The sequence below is a fragment of the Tetrahymena thermophila genome (genome assembly GCF_000189635.1).
Source record: "Tetrahymena thermophila SB210 genomic scaffold scf_8254650, whole genome shotgun sequence".
Lineage (NCBI taxonomy): Eukaryota > Ciliophora > Oligohymenophorea > Hymenostomatida > Tetrahymenidae > Tetrahymena > Tetrahymena thermophila.
The window spans coordinates 332,979-351,788 of NW_002476418.1; the positions used below are offsets into that span (position 1 = coordinate 332,979).

Consider the following 18,810-nt stretch of genomic DNA (forward strand, 5'->3'; position numbering starts at 1 on the left):
TCCTTGCTTTTTGATTTCCTTTTGATTTATAGATATTAAATATTTTAGATTATAATTTAAATTATAACGCTTTCATACAAAATTCGTACAATTTTCTTTATTTTTAATTTATTAGATGATTGGTTTTTAATACTTTCAAATTTCATTAGTTAGTAATTAAATATTATTGATATAGATAAAACAAGAAAATAAGCAGTAGAAAAAATAAGCAAAAAAATAAAAAAATATATAAATATAATAATTTTTAAGTTAAAAATAAAGTAATTATATACACCCATTAATAATTAAGACTTAAAAAATAAATAGTTATCCATACTCTTTGATTTCATTTTTGTTAATAGATATTTAAATTTTAGATGATATAATTTAAATCTTAAAATCAGGTTTTTTCCTACATAATTAGTTCAATTTAAACTACATCATTTAGTGAAAGTTTTTTAAATAAATTAATTAAAATTGATAGTGACATAACAAACATACAAACAAGGGAAAAAAATACAAATAAACAATTTATCAAATAAATAGTAAAACAAAAAATCAAACAAGCTAGTATACAATCAAGCAAACTAGTTCATAAATTGTAAAAAAGCAAACAAAAAAACTTCCATAAATAGTAAAAAATAAACAAACTAACTAACTCATAAGAGGTTACAAAAACAAACAAACAAATTAGTTAGCTAATAAACAATAAATATTCAACAAAAATCAAGCAAAAAAACAAATAAACAAACAAACAAACTAGCTTATAAATAGTAAAAAATAAACAAATAATAAAGCAAGCAAGTAAACAAACTAGTTAATAAACAGTAAAAAAAACAAACAAAAATCAAGTAAGCAAGCAAACAGGCTAGCTCATAAGCGGTACAAAAAACAAACAAACAAACAAGTTAGCTAATAAACAATAAACAAATAAACAAATAAACAAACTAGCTAATAAACAGTAAAAAAACAAACAATACATCAATTAAGCAAACAAACAAACAAACAAGATAGCTTGCTAATAAACAGTAAAATAAGAAACTAACAAACAAAAAACACAAAAAAAAAGTGTAATACAAAATTAAATATGAAAATAGATTATTGTATAATTATATTTTCTGTTGTAGTTTCAAAGTTGTTGTGCTAGTAGTGCTTGAATGGGGAAATTTATAATATATTGACTTAATAGTGCTTGAAATGTTCTAGCAGCTGCTAACAATGCTTTAATACTAATGAAGACAACTGTATAAAATGCCAAACTGACACCTTTAGTAGCATATAAAATAACTTTTAATGTACTTAAACTTGTCTATAAGGCTAAATAAATACACAAAACTAATAATGTGTTTAATGCTTAGTTGAAGGATGCATCTAATGTGATGCTAGCTAAAATTGCTTAAAATGTGAAGATAATTTATAACTTAATTAAGAAAATAATAAGTGCTTTATATAATAAAACTTTTGTGAGTCAAGTGTTGAATTTATTGAGTCCCCTTTTTCAAAAAATCAATGCTCAAAAATCTGCTCCTCTTTCACTTATTAAAATTTTGAAACTCATCAATGCGAATAAACACAACAGTGCCCATATTTTGAAAGTAGTATTAATAATTTCAATTAAAGAATAGTGTAAGTTAACTTATTTTTAGGTAATTAATACTTTATTAGAGGTAATTAATGCTAATTCGCACTGGCTAACTAAAATTTTGAGATAATCAATTCAAATATACTATAAAATTTAAATAATTTTGAAGAATTATACATGTAATATGGGGTAGAATTTAATTAAAAAAGCTTTATTGTAGGGAATTATGGTGGATGCTTAGCAAGTAAAAGCTTAGTTATTGCGAATTTCGCTACATCCTAAACTGTTTATTCAGAGACAGGGTTTTAGGATGATCTTAATGTAGGATATATTGATATTGATAACTAAATTGTATTTTTAACAAGCTATAGTTAAAACCAAATAATAGTTTTTGATGGAATAAGTTCATAAGTAAGTAAGTTGCCAATAAATTAATCTCCACCATAAATACTATTTTAAATTCAAAATAAATAAAATGTGACTTATTACGCTATGGATACTTAATTGAAGGTAATAATAGAATTATTTTTTTTAAAATGTATTTTAAATAAATTTTGTTAAAAATAAATAATAGGAAATATTGGTAAATAGAGATAGATCCTTAATAATAAAAAATAGTACTATAAATTTCGATTTATCATCTACTATTGTCTATTCAATATAAAAAAATGATTTTTTAATAACTATTTCTAGGGATGTATATAGTCGCTAATTTATTATTCAAAAAGTAGTTTTTGAAAATAATTAAATATCATTTTATTAAATTAAGCAAGCTCCTCTTTACAATTATAAAGAATTTTATAGCTTGAATTTAAATTCGATCATTGAATACAACTAAATAGATTACAGCATAAACATTTCAATTTTAGACGCAAGTTCAGAATAAATTATTAATCAGTTCAACATAACTTCTTCGCAGTAATTAAATTAGATTAATATCTTTGAAAACTAGTGGGATAATAGCACATTTATTTTTTACATTTAAAATAAACTACTACAATTCATTAATATGACAGATTATTTAAGGATAATAATATAGGATGGATAATCATAAATCAAAATCGAGTAATTAGTAAAAACAGTAAACACTCCTTTTATTACTGAGTTATCAACTTTGACAACTGTAATATTTTACAAGAAAAATATTTTAGACATATTCATGTCTCAAATTTTATAAACTAAAACCTATAATTATGAATAGATTAGAGTGCAATACAATCTATCAGATAATACTTTTTAAATAAAGTATTTTTTTAATAATTAATACAAAAAATTATACTATGTAGATAATTTTATGGTTAATTAAAACTAATTAATGATTAGCATTGATAATAGTCAATAAAATAATTAATTTTATATATTTGATGGTAACCAAGTCTATGATTAGTAATCTTTAAGATTTTCTAAACTTCAATTTTACTTGCAAAGTTTATAAAAAATGCCAAGACTTAACACTAGATAAATTTAATATTAAGTCTAATAAGATTTCTAAAGTTATGACAACCTTTAATTAGTAAGCAATCAATATTTTATTTTAAGTAAAATAATAGATTCAACTGTTTACGAATACGTTTTCAGCATATCTAACAAATAATTACTTGCTAAATATACTTATGACTACTTTTATTTATTTAGTTCAAACTACTATATCTAAAAGTGGGACATGCTTTTAGTCTAAAATATTCCTCAAATTTATAATCTGAAAACACAATAAACATTCATAAATAATCCAGAAAATTATTATTTTTCTTTAGAAAGTTTTATTATTATAAACGAGGACTAAATAATCTATTTAACTACAAACGATCAATATGTAAATGTGCTATACATGGTAGACTTTTAATTAAACTAAATCTAGAGTATATTTACATTTGATTAAAATTAAAACCCAAGCTTTTGGTTAATTTATGGATCTGTTTATCCTTATCCATTAATTGCATAAAGCGATATTATTTATATTTATTCTTCCAGGACTATCTGCTAACCATTCTCTATTAAGAATTAATAATTTATTTATTAACCAGCAAATTTAAAGGATTCATTTTAACAATATCCTTCTATAAATTATTAACTAACTGGAGAAATATTTATATTTTATGAGTAGCTGATATATGTATATTCTCTTGATTTATAAGAAAGCGCTCTTCTTAATATAGGACTCACCTATCCAAGTCCTTAGAATGGTTACTAACCATTAATTTTTAACCAACAATTTGTGTTTTACTATGACCAAAATTACTTTTACGCGTTTGATATGTAAAAAAAATAATATACTCAAATAACGGCGACTACTAGCTTTACTCTTTACTAAAATGGTTATATTGACTTTTATGCAATAGACAATTAAAATTAGTATATAAAAAAATCTGAAAGTATTTTAGATGTAAGTAATTAGATAACCATTAAGAATAAACTAGAAAATAGTAATTATTTGGGAAATATTTCTACTGATGACAACACATTAATTCACTTTTTTTAATCTCAAAATGGAATATTTTGGTATCTAAATTTATTTAATTATCCATTTAATATTTACAACATAACATAAAGTCAAATAATATAAGATATTTAACTATAACAAAACAGAATAGCAATTTATGATAATTCAACTAAAATGTTAATATTAATAAATACAGTTAAAATTAATGGAATAAGAAGCTTTAAATTTGACTAAAAATTTGAATTTTAACTTTTTATGTTAAACTGGGAATCTCTTTCTTTTGCTTTTATAAGTAATAACACTATTTATTAATTTAATGAATTAGATAGTCAATAAATTTAAACTATTTCTCAGATATAATCTAACATAATAATGTATGAATACTGTCCATAATAATAAATAATAGTATTACAAACAGCTGATTACTAATTATATTCAATTAATGTAATTTTTTTTAATTTCACAATATTAAAATCATTTTAATTATGGAATAATAGTTTAATAATAAAGCAAGAGTTACAATAGGAGCACATAATGATAGACCCAAAAAAAAGATACTTTTTAATCTAAAATGCGAACAGAGTTTGATTATAATTTATTATACTTACCTTTAAATATTTGATTTAAATACAGGAATGAATATTGATGCGTTTAAATCGGTAAATTTATTTATTTTTTTCTTATTTCATAATTTCAGACTTAATATTATTCTTTTTATTTGAAAACAATCAATTAATTTTTCAAAAAACCTATATTAATATCTTACAAGGAATATAAATAAATTACCTAAACCCCCTCAATTTTGCTTTGTGCATCTTTTTTCAATTTATTCTAAATTTCTATAAAAAATTAATTTTTTTATTAGCTCAGTGAATTTAAAAAAAATAAAACATAATTTTTAAACCCTTCCTTAAATTTTTTTAAATATAAAGCAACCTATGAAGAATATACGATAGATAACACCGTTAGTAGATATTTAAGGCCCATTATTAGTTATTTTTTACAAATTTACTACTAATGTATTCTTTTATGGAAATTTTTAAAGCTTAGATTACTTGTTTGATTACAGAGAAAATGCAACTAATTTGCTTTATGATTTTGATAGTAATATATTAATTGGAGTTACTGGAATACTCAAATAAATTAATTCTATAAATATACCTGGAGATAAGTAATTATTTACTTATTATACAGCAAGCTAATTTTCTAAAAATGCTTTTTTCTTTTACCAAGAGAAAAACGTTATACTTCTAGTTGACTAAACTCCAATTATGTATTCTTATAACTATTTAACAAAAAATGCAACTCTTTATCAAATTGAAGTATAAAATACTTAAGGAATTTTAATAGACAAACATAAAAATATAATTTTTTTATATTCAGATTTTTATATTTCAGCTTTTGAATATTCTTCTATGTAATTGATTGAAACATTTACACAGCCATACAATTTAACGCCTATTTAGAGTGTTTTTCTGGATACAAATCTATCTATATTAACAGTTTTATCCTTAGATAAAGTTATCACTTTTGATTTAACAGAAGTTCTTTATGCGAGTGAGGTAAATCTCCTTTAGTATCAAAACATCTAAACTTTAAATATAAATAGTGAATATTAAGTTTATTATAACATAGTTAATCTCTCTTTAAATTTGTATTAAAACACAAAATTAATTGATACCTTATTATTTGAGCCGTCTATCTATAATGTTTATCCTTATTTAACATAGTTAATTAAGATGGATGATAGCAGCTTTATCTATATTTAATTCGAGAATTTAAATTTAATTTAATTTGATTAAGAAAAATAATAATTAACTTTAGTTAAATCAATCAAATTAAAAAATTTACCTGATAACTTTTTTTATGATAATATACAAAATTAAGTTCTAATTTTGTATGAGAATAGCTATCAATTAACCAGTGTGAGTTTAGAAATGTAAAATTCTGCAGAGGTAAATATAACTAACTTTAATGGAGGAGATATTTCCAAATCTTTAATATATTATTAATATATTATAATTCCTTCTACCAATATGATTTATACATTTGATTTTATTCAGCAAAAATAAAATCAAATTGTTTTTTAAAATTCACTTTAAATTTAATTTGTTTTCAAACTTCAAGTTAAATTATTTTAGAATTTTTCTAATTAATGGTGGAATATCCCTTATGAATACGAAGAAAGGTATAACAGTAACGATTCTTATCAATAGCTTCTTATTTGTGTAGTAGCTAAAGAAAATAGTACATTTAGTATATTTATAGCCCAATTAGATACCTAAGAAATAAAATACACTTATTCAATTTAAGACAGTACTATAACAAATGCTGTCAATGATCCTTTCCGCTAATTAATATTTTTAGTAAATAACTAAGGATAGACTCTAGTATTTAATTACAGCTTAAAATTAATTAAAATATTATAAAACTCTTGCTTAAAGTAAGCTAAGATTTCTTTTGATTCCTATTTCATTTACTCTATATGTCCAAATGATATCATAATTTATAATGGTTTAAGCTTATAGTAGTAGTACCCTAAAATTCAATCAGGTTTAAAAGAAGTGACAAATATAATTAACATCTAATATGATAATTTATTTATTATCACATAAAAACTTAATTCTTTACTAGTAAAATTGAGTTTTGATTCCTAATATGAGCTTATTTAAATTATAGATTAAGAAGGCTTGCAGCTTTCTTAAGTTCAATTAAACAAAGATTCAAATAATAACATCTTTCTGGAAATGCTATTTTTTTCTTATCAAAATATAATCTACTAGATAATACCTTTGTCTAAAAAATAATCTTGTAATATAGAAATTATTTAGCAAAATAGACCTTTAGAAAACATCTATTTTCAAATTGAACTAAGTAACAGTCTTAATACTTTATAAACCAGCTAGGAAAAACTTTCAGTTTTTAAAATAAATTACTTAGATCAACAATATATTTAAAGTATTGATTTAGATAGTATATCAGATAATAATATAGATCCTAATAAACCTCTTTCTTTAGTTATCTAATCTAGCTAAATTATTAACAATATTTATTGGTCTAAAAATCAAACTAACTCACAAAACATTAGAAATGTATTAATAAACAATATGAGCTTAAATATAATTGATAGCATTACCATAAACTAAAATACTTAAATGAAAAATTTCTAGATGATTGACATAATATTAAATATTGAAAATTCTCTTAATATTTCTAATTTTGATCAGGTTTATCTTTAAAATATAAAATTCAATAACACAAAGCTTGGAAATAATCAAATAATTATTTCTAACAATAAATTTGTAATTATTGAAAATATTACAATTGATAGCGTTTAGACTGAGTAGCTTACATTTTATTTATCAGATAATACCAATTTAGTCATAAAGTAAATATTCATTAAAAATTTAAGTAAAAACAACATTTTTTAGATATAAAACAATCAATACATTGATATATAAGATATCTTAATATCTGATTCTATCTAGATTTCAGTTTTCTTAATTTCTCTTTGCTAAAAATTAAATATCACAAATATTTATTTAAATTAAGTAAATTCTACTTAATTATTCTATCTATAAGGGGTTACTGAAATTTAAGTTGACCAAATTACTGTAAATAGAAGCAATTAAATTAAAATATTAAGAATAGAACCATTTTATGTAAAAAATATTTATTATATTTGTATATCTGATAAAATTTAATACATCAGTGTTTTAAATTCTTAAGAAGTTTCATTTGATATTTAGGCCTCTGATACTTCTATATCTGATTTTTATATTTATTAATCATCAATATCAAAAATTTGCTTTTAAGTATAATCAACAAATTTACTAATTATGAATTTCAAAATCGAAGAAGTGCAACCACAAGTAGACACCACCTCAATATAAAGTTAATATATTAATAATAATAAATATGTATTTCTCTAGATTGTTGGCTTCTAAAATTGCACCATAAATAACTTAACTTCTTTGAATAATTAAATAACAGTATTATCAATAAATTAGCAACCTGATGATGGTGGTAATTTTATTATGAGTTTTTCAAGGCTTTCAGGTTAAGAGATTAATTAGCCGTTAATTGAATTGAATTTCTTAGACACGATTCTTTTTAATGAAGTTTTATTAGAAAATAATGTGTTAAAGCAAAATTCCTATTCATCAATAGTTTATGTGAGCTAATGTAATAATATAACAATAAATAATAGTCAATTTCAAAATAACACTAATTTTAATGGACTAGGAGGTTCTTTGTATGTTTTTAATTGTTTGCATATTTTGATATAGAATTGCATATTTAAATAAAATAAATGCTTGAGATTAAATGGTGGAGCTATTAGTATTTAGAATTTGGTTAACATTGCTTAAGTATTTATATATAAGTGTTCATTTATACTTAATTCAGCTGTATTTTCAACTGGTGGAGCAATTAACTTATCATATTCAAATTTGATAATAGAAAGTTCTAATATTACTTCTAATACTGCGCTTATAGGAGGAGGGATCTACTATGAATAAGTTATACCAGATTTTGTATTCGAAAAATCAAATAATACTAGTAATAATAAAAATAAAATCATAAACAATAATGCCAAAATTTTTGGTCATAATATAGGCTCAACTATTAGGAAACTTGATATAGACTTATAGAATATTAAAATACCAAAAGGAAGTGTAAAATTTTTGGGTGAAAGACAAATAGAAATAAGAGAGTTTAAAAGTGGAAATTAAATCACTTTTGAAGGAATATAATTACTTGATGAAGAAAATAATCCAATATAAACTTCAAATATAAATATAAATGAATTTTAATTTTACAGCAGTGATGTCCAAAGTTTTATATAGTCATTATCGGTATCTTTGAATTGGGATTAGTCAAATAAAAAAATACAGGTGATAGGATAAGTTTAATCTAAACAATAAATTAACAACGGAATTAACTTACAATCTCAGATTATGTATATGCCTTAAAGTAAAATGAATCTGTAAATAGTTTTAGATAGTTTACCAAAATTAATTGACTCTAAAGGGAATATTTTCTTCAATTAAGATTCGTTTTAAAAAAATTTTATAATTAATTTTACTTCTTGTTCAATCGGAGAAATTACCACGCAATAAATTGAGTCTATAATTTGCCAAGAGTGTCCAGAAGGAAAGTACTCTTTAGATTAATACAGCACCTCTTGTAAATAGTGTCCTGATTCTGCTAAAGAATGCTAGGGTTCTACAATAAACTTAATGAATGGATATTGGAGAGAAAATGATAAAACTGATATAATAGTATATTGCAATAAAAATCCAGAATTTTGTTAAGCTGAGTCACCAGATTCAAAAGTAATTTTTATTTCCTTTAAAACCAGTATTTTAATCATGAAAATATTTAAGATCTTCTGATTTTGAATTTTTGAAGATATTTATTTTTGAAATTTTAAGACCTTTTTTATGAGAATATTTTGTTAATTTTAAAAATCTAATTATATTTAAAATTCATAAAAAAAATTTTTTCATTTAGTTTTCTTATATTCATTTCTTTTGATAATTTTTTATTTTTGTATCATAGTTCTTGTGTTTACGTGGATACATAGGCCCACTTTGCTAATAGTGTGATTCGTATGGAATAATTTGGGGAAATAGATACTCTTAAATTTTTAGTTCTGATGCATGCTATGATTGTAATGATAGTGTTTTACTTATAGCTTTTGAAAATTCTCTAACATTTTTGCTTATCTTTTTATATATTTTTATGATTTTAATTAAAATCATCTAAAAAATGCAAGCAAAAATTATTGGTTATTATCTGAACAGATCAGAAATCTTATTTTTAGGATCAACACGTAACTAATTATAAAATATATCTACCATTACATAATCATTACATTTTTATTATTGAATAGTAAGACAATCAGATAAACCTTAAATAATTACTAAAATATTAACTGATCATTTTTAAATGCTTTCATTGCTGAATTCATTTTCAGTAAATATACCTGCTTTTTTTTAATTTCCGGTTCTATTATATGGAAATTCACTTAGTATTACAAGCAAATCTTTTGATTGCATTATATCCAAATATTTAACTCTACAGCCTTTATGGTTCTATTAAACCTTATTCTCATTAGCTCTACCTTTTTTAGTCCTTATTTTCTATATTTTATTGGCATTAATTTTTAAACTGATAAAAAAAGATAAGTTTTTCCTAAATTATTTAAGAACAGCTTTAATTTTTACATATCTTTATTTCTTCCCTATGGTAGTTACTTTATTGAGCAGATCTATAAATTGCATACAAATTGGTGATAAGTAATATTTAGATCTTGACTATAATATTCACTGTATGGATTCTAAATATCACTAACCCTATGTAATTTACTTCTCTTTGCCTTTGCTAATAATTTGGACTTTAATAATACCTTTATTCCTATTCAGAAATGTTAGAAATGGAAAAAAATAAAAATGGTCTATTTTCAGAGAGGTTAAATATTCGTTTGTATTTGCTGGATTCAAAGATAAATTTTTTTATTGGGAATTTGGTAAACTATTCTATAAGTCACTACTAATATCAATTTCCATATTACTACAATAAAATTAATAACTAAAGGTAAAATTAATTATCGATTTAAATATAAAATCTTTTCAATTTTTTTATTTAAAATATTTTGTTTTTTTAAATTTAGACCTCATTGATGAATGGTATTATTTTATTGTGGATTTGTATAATCTTTAAATTAAATCCTTATGTCGTTTAAGACTTTAACAATTTATTATAGTAATCAGCCATTTTAAGTTCAATTTCATTGAATATATTATCTATCTTAGACAATAAGTTAACTGATTAGATATTTTAAAGAACACTTCTCACTTTGGCTTTATTCATTGTAAACTTAATGTTTATTTTGTAACTAGCTTAAGGTTTATTTACAAAGATCATTCCGTTTGATTAAAATGACAGAAATGTAATTCATAAAATTCTCTATTATCTAAAAGTTAAATATCCACGATTTTTTAAAAATATTTAAATTGAGAATAAGCTAAAAATTAAATCTCTCATCAAGTTAAAAAATGTAAAAAGAAAAATTAGAATGCTTGTACAATATTTCAAAAATAATGATTTTTATAATCAAGAAAGTGTTCAATAACATTTCGGTCTATCAAAAGTTTTAGTAGATAATAGTAGCTCTTAGCGATTACAAACTTCCAAATTTGCACTTTAAAACTTCAATCAAATTTCTAGTAAAAATACTTAAAGAAAACTAAATTAAATGTCCACCTTAAGGAATAAATGGTCATTTTATACAAGGACAACAAATTAAAGCCCTTTAAGTAAATAAATTTAAGTATATTAAAATTCAAACTAATTTTTTTATAATAAGTTAAAGATAAATAATAAAGTATACAGACTGAAAAATCTTAAGAAAATATTTTTACTCTTAATTCACCCTAATCTGAAAAATGTGAGACAGTCAACGAAAGAGATTCTATAAACTATTGAATATATATATTTATTGGTAAAATAAAATCAATTACTTAGAAACGCTATATCAACAGCAATTTCGTTATTAATTATATATTCATAAATTATTCTAAAAATATTGTATCCAAATAAAATTTATTTAAAATAAATTCTCCCATTATTTTTTCAAACTTTTATAAAGTTTAAATTTCATTAAATAAATTTTTTTTTAAAACTTAATTATCTTAATTAAATCAAAACACTAAAAACTAAATTTTGCTTATAATAAATTGATATGGTACTTACTCTATATTGACTAAAAAATTATTATTTTCACAATTAATTCAAAAATCTGGGCAATAAACATCATGATTATTTCAAACAAAAATATGGAAATATAATTAATGTTTTTTATAAAAGTAAATAATTTAAATTTTACTTAAAAAATATTGAAAAACTATTCTACCTTTAAAGAAAAAAATATAAAATATATTTCATTATCATAAATGCTCTCAAATTATTATGTCTAGACCTTCACTTTAATTAATTATATTAAACTTCATAATTTTTTTAAAAGAAATATTTCATTTATTTTTTAAGCAACTAAAATAAACTAAAAAAATTATATTTTAGATTTTTAGTATCAACTAGCATTTATACAAATAAATATAATTATTCTTCTTCTTCTTCTTCTTCTTCTTATTCTTCATATTTTTGTTTAAAGTGATTTCGAATAAATACATCAAATAATATTTTATGTTAGTCAATCAATACTTAAGTTCTAATTTTAGAATTTACTAGACGACATGTTATCATATTAAATCTAATGAAAATTTTATTTAATAAACTCAATTTTTCAAAATTCAATCTCTATTTATTTTCCCGTTTTTAATTATATTTTAATGAAGACACATAATTTAAGTAAGTATTATAAAATATAAAAATAAAAAATTAAATTAAAAACCCATAAAATTTTAAGAAATAATATACTATATTAGTTGAGACTATTTGCTAAATTAAAATTTTAAATTACAATATTGTAGTTAGCTGTATATCAAAAAATATAGCAACTAAGGTGGAGCAAATCATTGTACAAAAGATGTTTGTAATACCTTGATGTTCCAGATTGGAGCAATAAGAACAAAATTTCTGATCGGAAATAGTCATTAAATTAACCAGTTATTTCCTCTATATCTCTAAACTAATCAAACAAAATACTCTCTTCTCTAAAAAATTTTAAAAAACAAAATGAAAAAGAAACTAAAAATCATGAAATCTATTTTTTTTTTAATAAAAATATGATAATTTATATTATTTTTGCCATAAAATAAAATGGCTATTTTGATTATATTGAAAAACTGTAAAAATTCATGAATTAAATAATTAATATTTAACTTATTATTTTATAATATTTAAAATAAACAATTAATTTTTAAAACTTAAGAAATAACTTAATAAAGTATCCGACAAATAGTCTATTTATTCTTAATAAAAAAAAATAGACAAAACTGAAAATAGAAAGGTAAGAGGACAAATACATTTTCTATTTATAAAATATAATTGTTGTATTTATAATATTTAAGCTCAAATATATTTGAAACATTTTAATTTCAAAAGAATTAATTTTGAAATTGAAAAATATTTAAACAAATGTTATGCATGGCCATTAAAACAATAGGTACTTGCGAAAAAATTTAATTTTCAAATATTTATCAAAGATATCAAAAGTAAATAATATCTATTAATTGATTTTAATAATTATCTATTTATTAATTTAAAACCCATAAAAAATATAATTACTCTTAACTATTTAATTAAGAAAGGTTTCGCATAACGAAAGACTTTACTTACCTGGCTGGAGTTAGCTATCGATCATGAAGGGTAGCGGCTTAGGGTGGAGCAGGTCATTGCACAAAAGATGTCTGTAATACCTTATTGTTCCCCGTGCGGGGAACCGAAACAGCACAATTTCTGCTAGGGGAGACGTGCACTTAGTGCTGTCTCCGCTCACACACCCCTTAATTAATCAAAAAAAACAAATTCTTTTCTTCTTACAATATATTTTAGAAATTTAAATATATTAACAAAAATACTTAAAAAATTTAACAAAATAAAACCCACAAAAATTAAATTAAATATGAAAAAGAAGAAATATTTTATTTATTTACAGAATACTGAAAAAAACTTGATTTTAAAAGCATTAAAAGCTAAAAAAAATGTTAGAACTTTTAAAATATAAATCAGTATTAGTAAATTATATTAATAATTTTTATATATAATAAATATCAATTACTATATGCAGTAAATTTGTATAAAAACAAAGAAATGATTTGTATACATTTATTATTATTTTTTTTTAATTAAAAGTATTCATTTGGTTTTCATTTCTAAATTGTAAATAAAAAGTTTTAATTATCAGTATTGTATTTATAAACGAAGAGAAATACCAAGCAAGCTAAATATGATCAATAATGTTATTTATATTTATATTATTTAATCTTAGGTTTTAATATTAAAATAATCATTGAGAAACAACATTTAAAAACTGACCTTAAATATTTCATATATTTGGTTTTTTTAAATCAAATTTTATAATTAAAAAAAGTATATTGAAGAATTTGCTCATAAAAATTCTTATGAAATTTGCAAGTATCAATAATTTTTATAATAAAATAAATTATATTTGAAACTCTTAACCCAAATAATTTGAAATATTTGTAATTATAAATTATTTTTGATCAGATAAGTACTTGGTGTGTATTCTTAATCAAAATTTATTAGTTATACATATGCATAATATAAAAAAAATGTATTTAAAATAACAAAAATAAATATTTTGGATAATTTTAGTTTTATTTAAATTAATGTTCTAATTTATCCAGTTTATAAATGTTAAATATATATAGGATACAATTAAAATGTTATTTTAGAAATTTTAAAATAAAATAAAAATTATAAGAATTTGAATATAATATTTGTTTTATGAAATAAATATTTATTTTTAAATCTTATTTGTTTTTTGTTAGGTGGTATGTTAGATGAGACAGACTTTTAAAGAGAATCAAAAAAACAGAGGCATATGAAAAATTTTAATTAAAAATATGTATAATTAAAAGGAGGAAAGCTTAAGTAACATGCAATCCGTTTCCTCTTTTATTACCTTCATATTCTTCTGTTTTAGTAAAAAAATAATTTAAAGTAATGTATATTTATTCATAATATTAGATTAAGAAGCATAAAAATGTAGTAATAATATTCTGAAACAAATAAAAATAAGTGAGATTTGAGTTTTTTTAATTAAAAATGTTTTAGTAATAAGTTTTATTAAAATTTTTCATAATTCAAGTTAAAAATGAAATAATTATTTACACTCAATAAATAAGAATTAAAAAAAAAAATTATCCTTGCTTTTTGATTTCGCTTTAGTTATTAGATATTAATAATTTTTTAGATTATATAATTTAAATCTTAAAATTTGGGTTTTTTCATTAATAATTAGTTCAGTTTAAATTACATCATTTAGTGAAAGTTTTTTAAAAAAATTAAATATTATTGATAGAGACAAAAAACACAAACAAACCGAATAAATAGTAAAACAATCAAACAAACAAAATTGCTAATAAACAGTAAAAAAATAAGCAAGCTAGCTCATAAACAGTAAAAAAACAAACAAAAAATCAATCGATAAGCAAGCAAAAAGCAAAAAAAGTAGCTAATAAACAGTAAAATAATAAACTAACATACAAAAAACACAAAAACAATAGGTGCAATACAAAATTAACTATGAAAATAGATTATTATATAATTATATTTTCTGTTTTATTTTCAAAGTTGCTGTGCTAGTGCTTGAATGGGGAAATTTATAATATATTGACTTAATAGTGCTTGAAATGTTCTATCAGCTGCTAACAATGCTTTAATACTAATGAAGACAACTGTATAAAATGCCAAACTAACACCTTTAATAGTATATAAAATAACTTTTAATGTACTTAAACTTGTCTATAAGGTTAAATAAATACAGAAAATTAATAATGTGTTTAATGCTTAGTTGAAGGATGTATCTAATGTGATGCTAACTAAAATTGCTTAAAATGCGAAGTTAATTTATAACTTAGTTAAGAAAACAATAAGTGCTTTCTAAAATAAAATTTTTGTGAATCAAGCGTTGAATTTATTGAATCTCCTTTTACAAAAAATTAATGCTCAAAAATATGCTCCTCTTTCACTTATTAAAATTTTGAAACTCATCAATGCGAGTAAACACAACAATGTCCATATTTTCAAAGTAGCTTTGATAATTTTAATTAAAGAATAGTGTAAGTTAACTCATTTTTAGGTAATTAATACTTTATTAGAGGTAATTAATGCTAATTTGCACTGGTCAACTAAAATTTTGAGATAATCAATTCAAATATACTATAAAATTTAAATAATTTTGAAGAATTATACATGTAATATGGGGTAGAAGTTAATTAAAAAAGCTTTATAGTAGGGAATTATGGCGGATGCTTAGCAAATAACAGCTTAGTTATTGCGAATTTCGCTACATCCTAAACTGTTTATTCAGAGATAGGGTTTTAGGATGATCTTAATGTAGGATATATTGATACTAATAACTAAATTGTATTTTTAATAAGCACTAATTACAAACAAATAATTGTTTTTGATGGAATTAGTTCTTAAGTAAGTAAGTTGCCAATAAATTAATCTCCACCATAAATACTATTTTAAATTTCAAATAAATAAAATGTTACTTATTATATTATAGATTATTAATTGAAGGTAATAATAAAATTATTTTTTTTAAAACATGTATTAAATAAATTTTATTAAAATAAATAATAGGAAATATTGTTAAGTAGAGATAGATCCTTAATAATAAAAAATAGTACTCTAAATCTCGATTTATCATCTACTATTGTTTATTCAATATAAAAAAATGATTTTTTAATAACTGTTTCTATGGATGTATATAGTATTCCTCGCTAATTTATTATTCAAAAAGCGGTTTTTGAAAATAATTAAATATCATTTTAAAAAATTAAGCAAGCTCCTCTTTACAATTATAAAGTATTTTATAGCTTGAATTTAAATTCTATCATAGAATACAACTAAATAGATTACAGCATAAAAATTTCAATTTTAGATGCAAATTCAGAATAAATTATTAATCAATTCAACGTAACTTCTTCATAGAAATTAAATTAGATTAGTATCTTTGAAAACTAGTGGGATAATAGCACATATATTTTTTACATTTAAAATAAACTACTATAATTCATTAATATGACAGATTATTTAAGGATAATAACATAGGATGGATAATCATAAATCAAATTCGAATAATTAGTATAAACAGTAGACACTCCTTTTATTACTGAGTTATCAACTTTTACAACTGCAATATTTTACAAGAACAATATATTAGACATATTCCTGTCTCAAATTTTATAACCTAAAACCTATAATTATCAATAGATTAGAGTGCAATACAATATATCAGATAATACTTTTTAAATGAAGTATTTTTATAATAATTAATACCAATAATTATACTATGTAGATAATTTTATGGTTAATTAAAACTAATTAATGCTTAGCATTGATAATAGTCAGTAGAAGAATATATTTTATATATTTGATGGTAATTAAATTTATGATTAGTAATCATTAAGATTTTCTAAAATTTAATTTTACTTGCAAAGTTTATAAAAAATGCCAAGACTTAACACTAGATAAATTTAATATTAAGTCTAATAAGATTTCTAAAGTTATGATAACCTTTAATTAGTAAGCAATAAATATCTTATTCTAAGTAAAATAATAGACTCAACAGTTTACGAATACGTTTTCAGCATATCTAACAAATAGTTACTTATTAACTATACTTATAACTATACTTATTTATTTAGTTCAAACTACTATCTCTAAAAGTGGGACATGCTTTTAGTCTAAGATGTTCCTCAAATATACAATCTAAAAGAACAGTTAAAATTCATAAATAATGAATAAAATTATTTTTTTTCTTTAGAAAATTTTATTATTATAAATGAGGATTAAATAATCTATTTAACTACAAATGATTAAAATATAAATGTGCTATACATGGTAGACTTTTAATTAAACTAAATCTAGAGTATATTTATATTTGATTAAAATTAAAGCCCAAGCTTTTGGTTAATTTATGGATCTGATTATCCTTATCCCTTAATTGCATAAAGTGATATTATTTATATTTATTTTTCTATGACTATGTGCTAACCATTCTCTATAAAAAAAAAATAATTTATTTATTAACCAGTTAATTTAAAGGGTTAATTTTAACTATATCCCTCTATAAATTATTAACAAACTGGAGAAATATTTATATTTTAAAATTAGCTGATATATGTATATTCACTTGATTTATAAGAAAGCACTTTTCTTAATATTGGACTAACCTATCCAATTCCTTAGACCAACTACTAACCATTAATTTTTAATCAACAATTTGTGTTTTATTATGACCAAAATTACTTTTACACTTTTGATATGTAAAAAAAATAATATACTCAAATAACGGCAACTACTAGCTTTACTCTTTACTAAAATGGTTATATTGACTTTTACGCAATAGACAATTAAAATTAGTATATAAAAAAATCTGAAAGTATTATAGATGTAAATAATTAGATAACTATTAAGAATAAAATTGAAAATAGTAATCATTTGGGAAATATTTCTACCGATGAAAATACATTAATTCACTTTTTTTAATCTCAAAATGGAATATTTTGGCATCTAAATTTATTTAATTATCCATTTAATATTTACATAATCACATAAAGTCAAATAATATAAGATATTTAACTTTATTAAAACCGAATAGCAATTTATGATAATTCAACTAAAATGCTAATACTAATTAATACAGTTAAAATTAATGGAATAAGAAGCTTTCAATTTGACTAAAAATTTGATTTTAAAATTTTTATTTTAAACTGGGAACCTCTTTCTTTTGCCTTTATAAGTAATAACACGATTTATTAATTTAATGAATTAGACAGTCAATAAATATAAACTATTTATCAGATAGAATCTAACATAATTATGTATGAATACTGCTCCTAATAACAAATAATAGTAGTATAAACAGCTGATTACTAATTATATTCTATTAATGTAATTTTTTTTTAATTTCACAATATTAAAATCATTTTAATTATAAAATACTAGTTTAATAATAAGACAACAGTTCCTATTAGACCAAAAAATGATAGACCAAAATAACAGATACTTTTTAATCTAAAATGTGAACAGAATTTGGTTATAATATATTTTACCTATATTTAAATATATGATTTAAATACTGGAA

General features: G+C 21.2%; 4 protein-coding genes across 4 annotated transcripts; all 4 read left to right on the forward strand. All coding sequences in view use genetic code 6, as the record gives it.

The window, feature by feature from the left end:
- Nucleotides 1-1,211: 1,211 nt before the first annotated feature.
- TTHERM_00075910 (hypothetical protein) lies at nt 1,212-2,665 on the forward strand (the record flags this gene model as incomplete). The annotated part of the gene is made up of 5 exons (XM_001015631.2): nt 1,212-1,605; nt 1,731-2,071; nt 2,136-2,258; nt 2,331-2,479; nt 2,578-2,665. The coding sequence occupies 5 exons, from the start codon at nt 1,212-1,214 to the stop codon at nt 2,663-2,665; spliced, it is 1,095 nt and encodes a 364-aa protein (XP_001015631.2).
- Nucleotides 2,666-7,776: 5,111 nt separating this feature from the next.
- Nucleotides 7,777-9,893, forward strand: TTHERM_00075920 (transmembrane protein, putative; the record flags this gene model as incomplete). The annotated part of the gene is made up of 2 exons (XM_001015632.2): nt 7,777-9,337; nt 9,564-9,893. Exons 1-2 carry the CDS (start codon nt 7,841-7,843, stop codon nt 9,891-9,893), a joined length of 1,827 nt encoding a protein of 608 aa, XP_001015632.2. The 5' UTR covers nt 7,777-7,840.
- Nucleotides 9,894-11,262: 1,369 nt separating this feature from the next.
- TTHERM_00075930 (hypothetical protein) lies at nt 11,263-11,492 on the forward strand (the record flags this gene model as incomplete). Its single annotated transcript, XM_001015633.2, has 2 exons — nt 11,263-11,323; nt 11,374-11,492. The coding sequence occupies 2 exons, from the start codon at nt 11,263-11,265 to the stop codon at nt 11,490-11,492; spliced, it is 180 nt and encodes a 59-aa protein (XP_001015633.2).
- Nucleotides 11,493-14,756: 3,264 nt separating this feature from the next.
- On the forward strand, nt 14,757-16,236 carry TTHERM_00075940 (hypothetical protein; the record flags this gene model as incomplete). The annotated part of the gene is made up of 2 exons (XM_001015634.2): nt 14,757-16,139; nt 16,225-16,236. 2 exons carry the CDS (start codon nt 14,757-14,759, stop codon nt 16,234-16,236), a joined length of 1,395 nt encoding a protein of 464 aa, XP_001015634.2.
- Between the last annotated feature and the right edge of the window lie 2,574 nt (nt 16,237-18,810).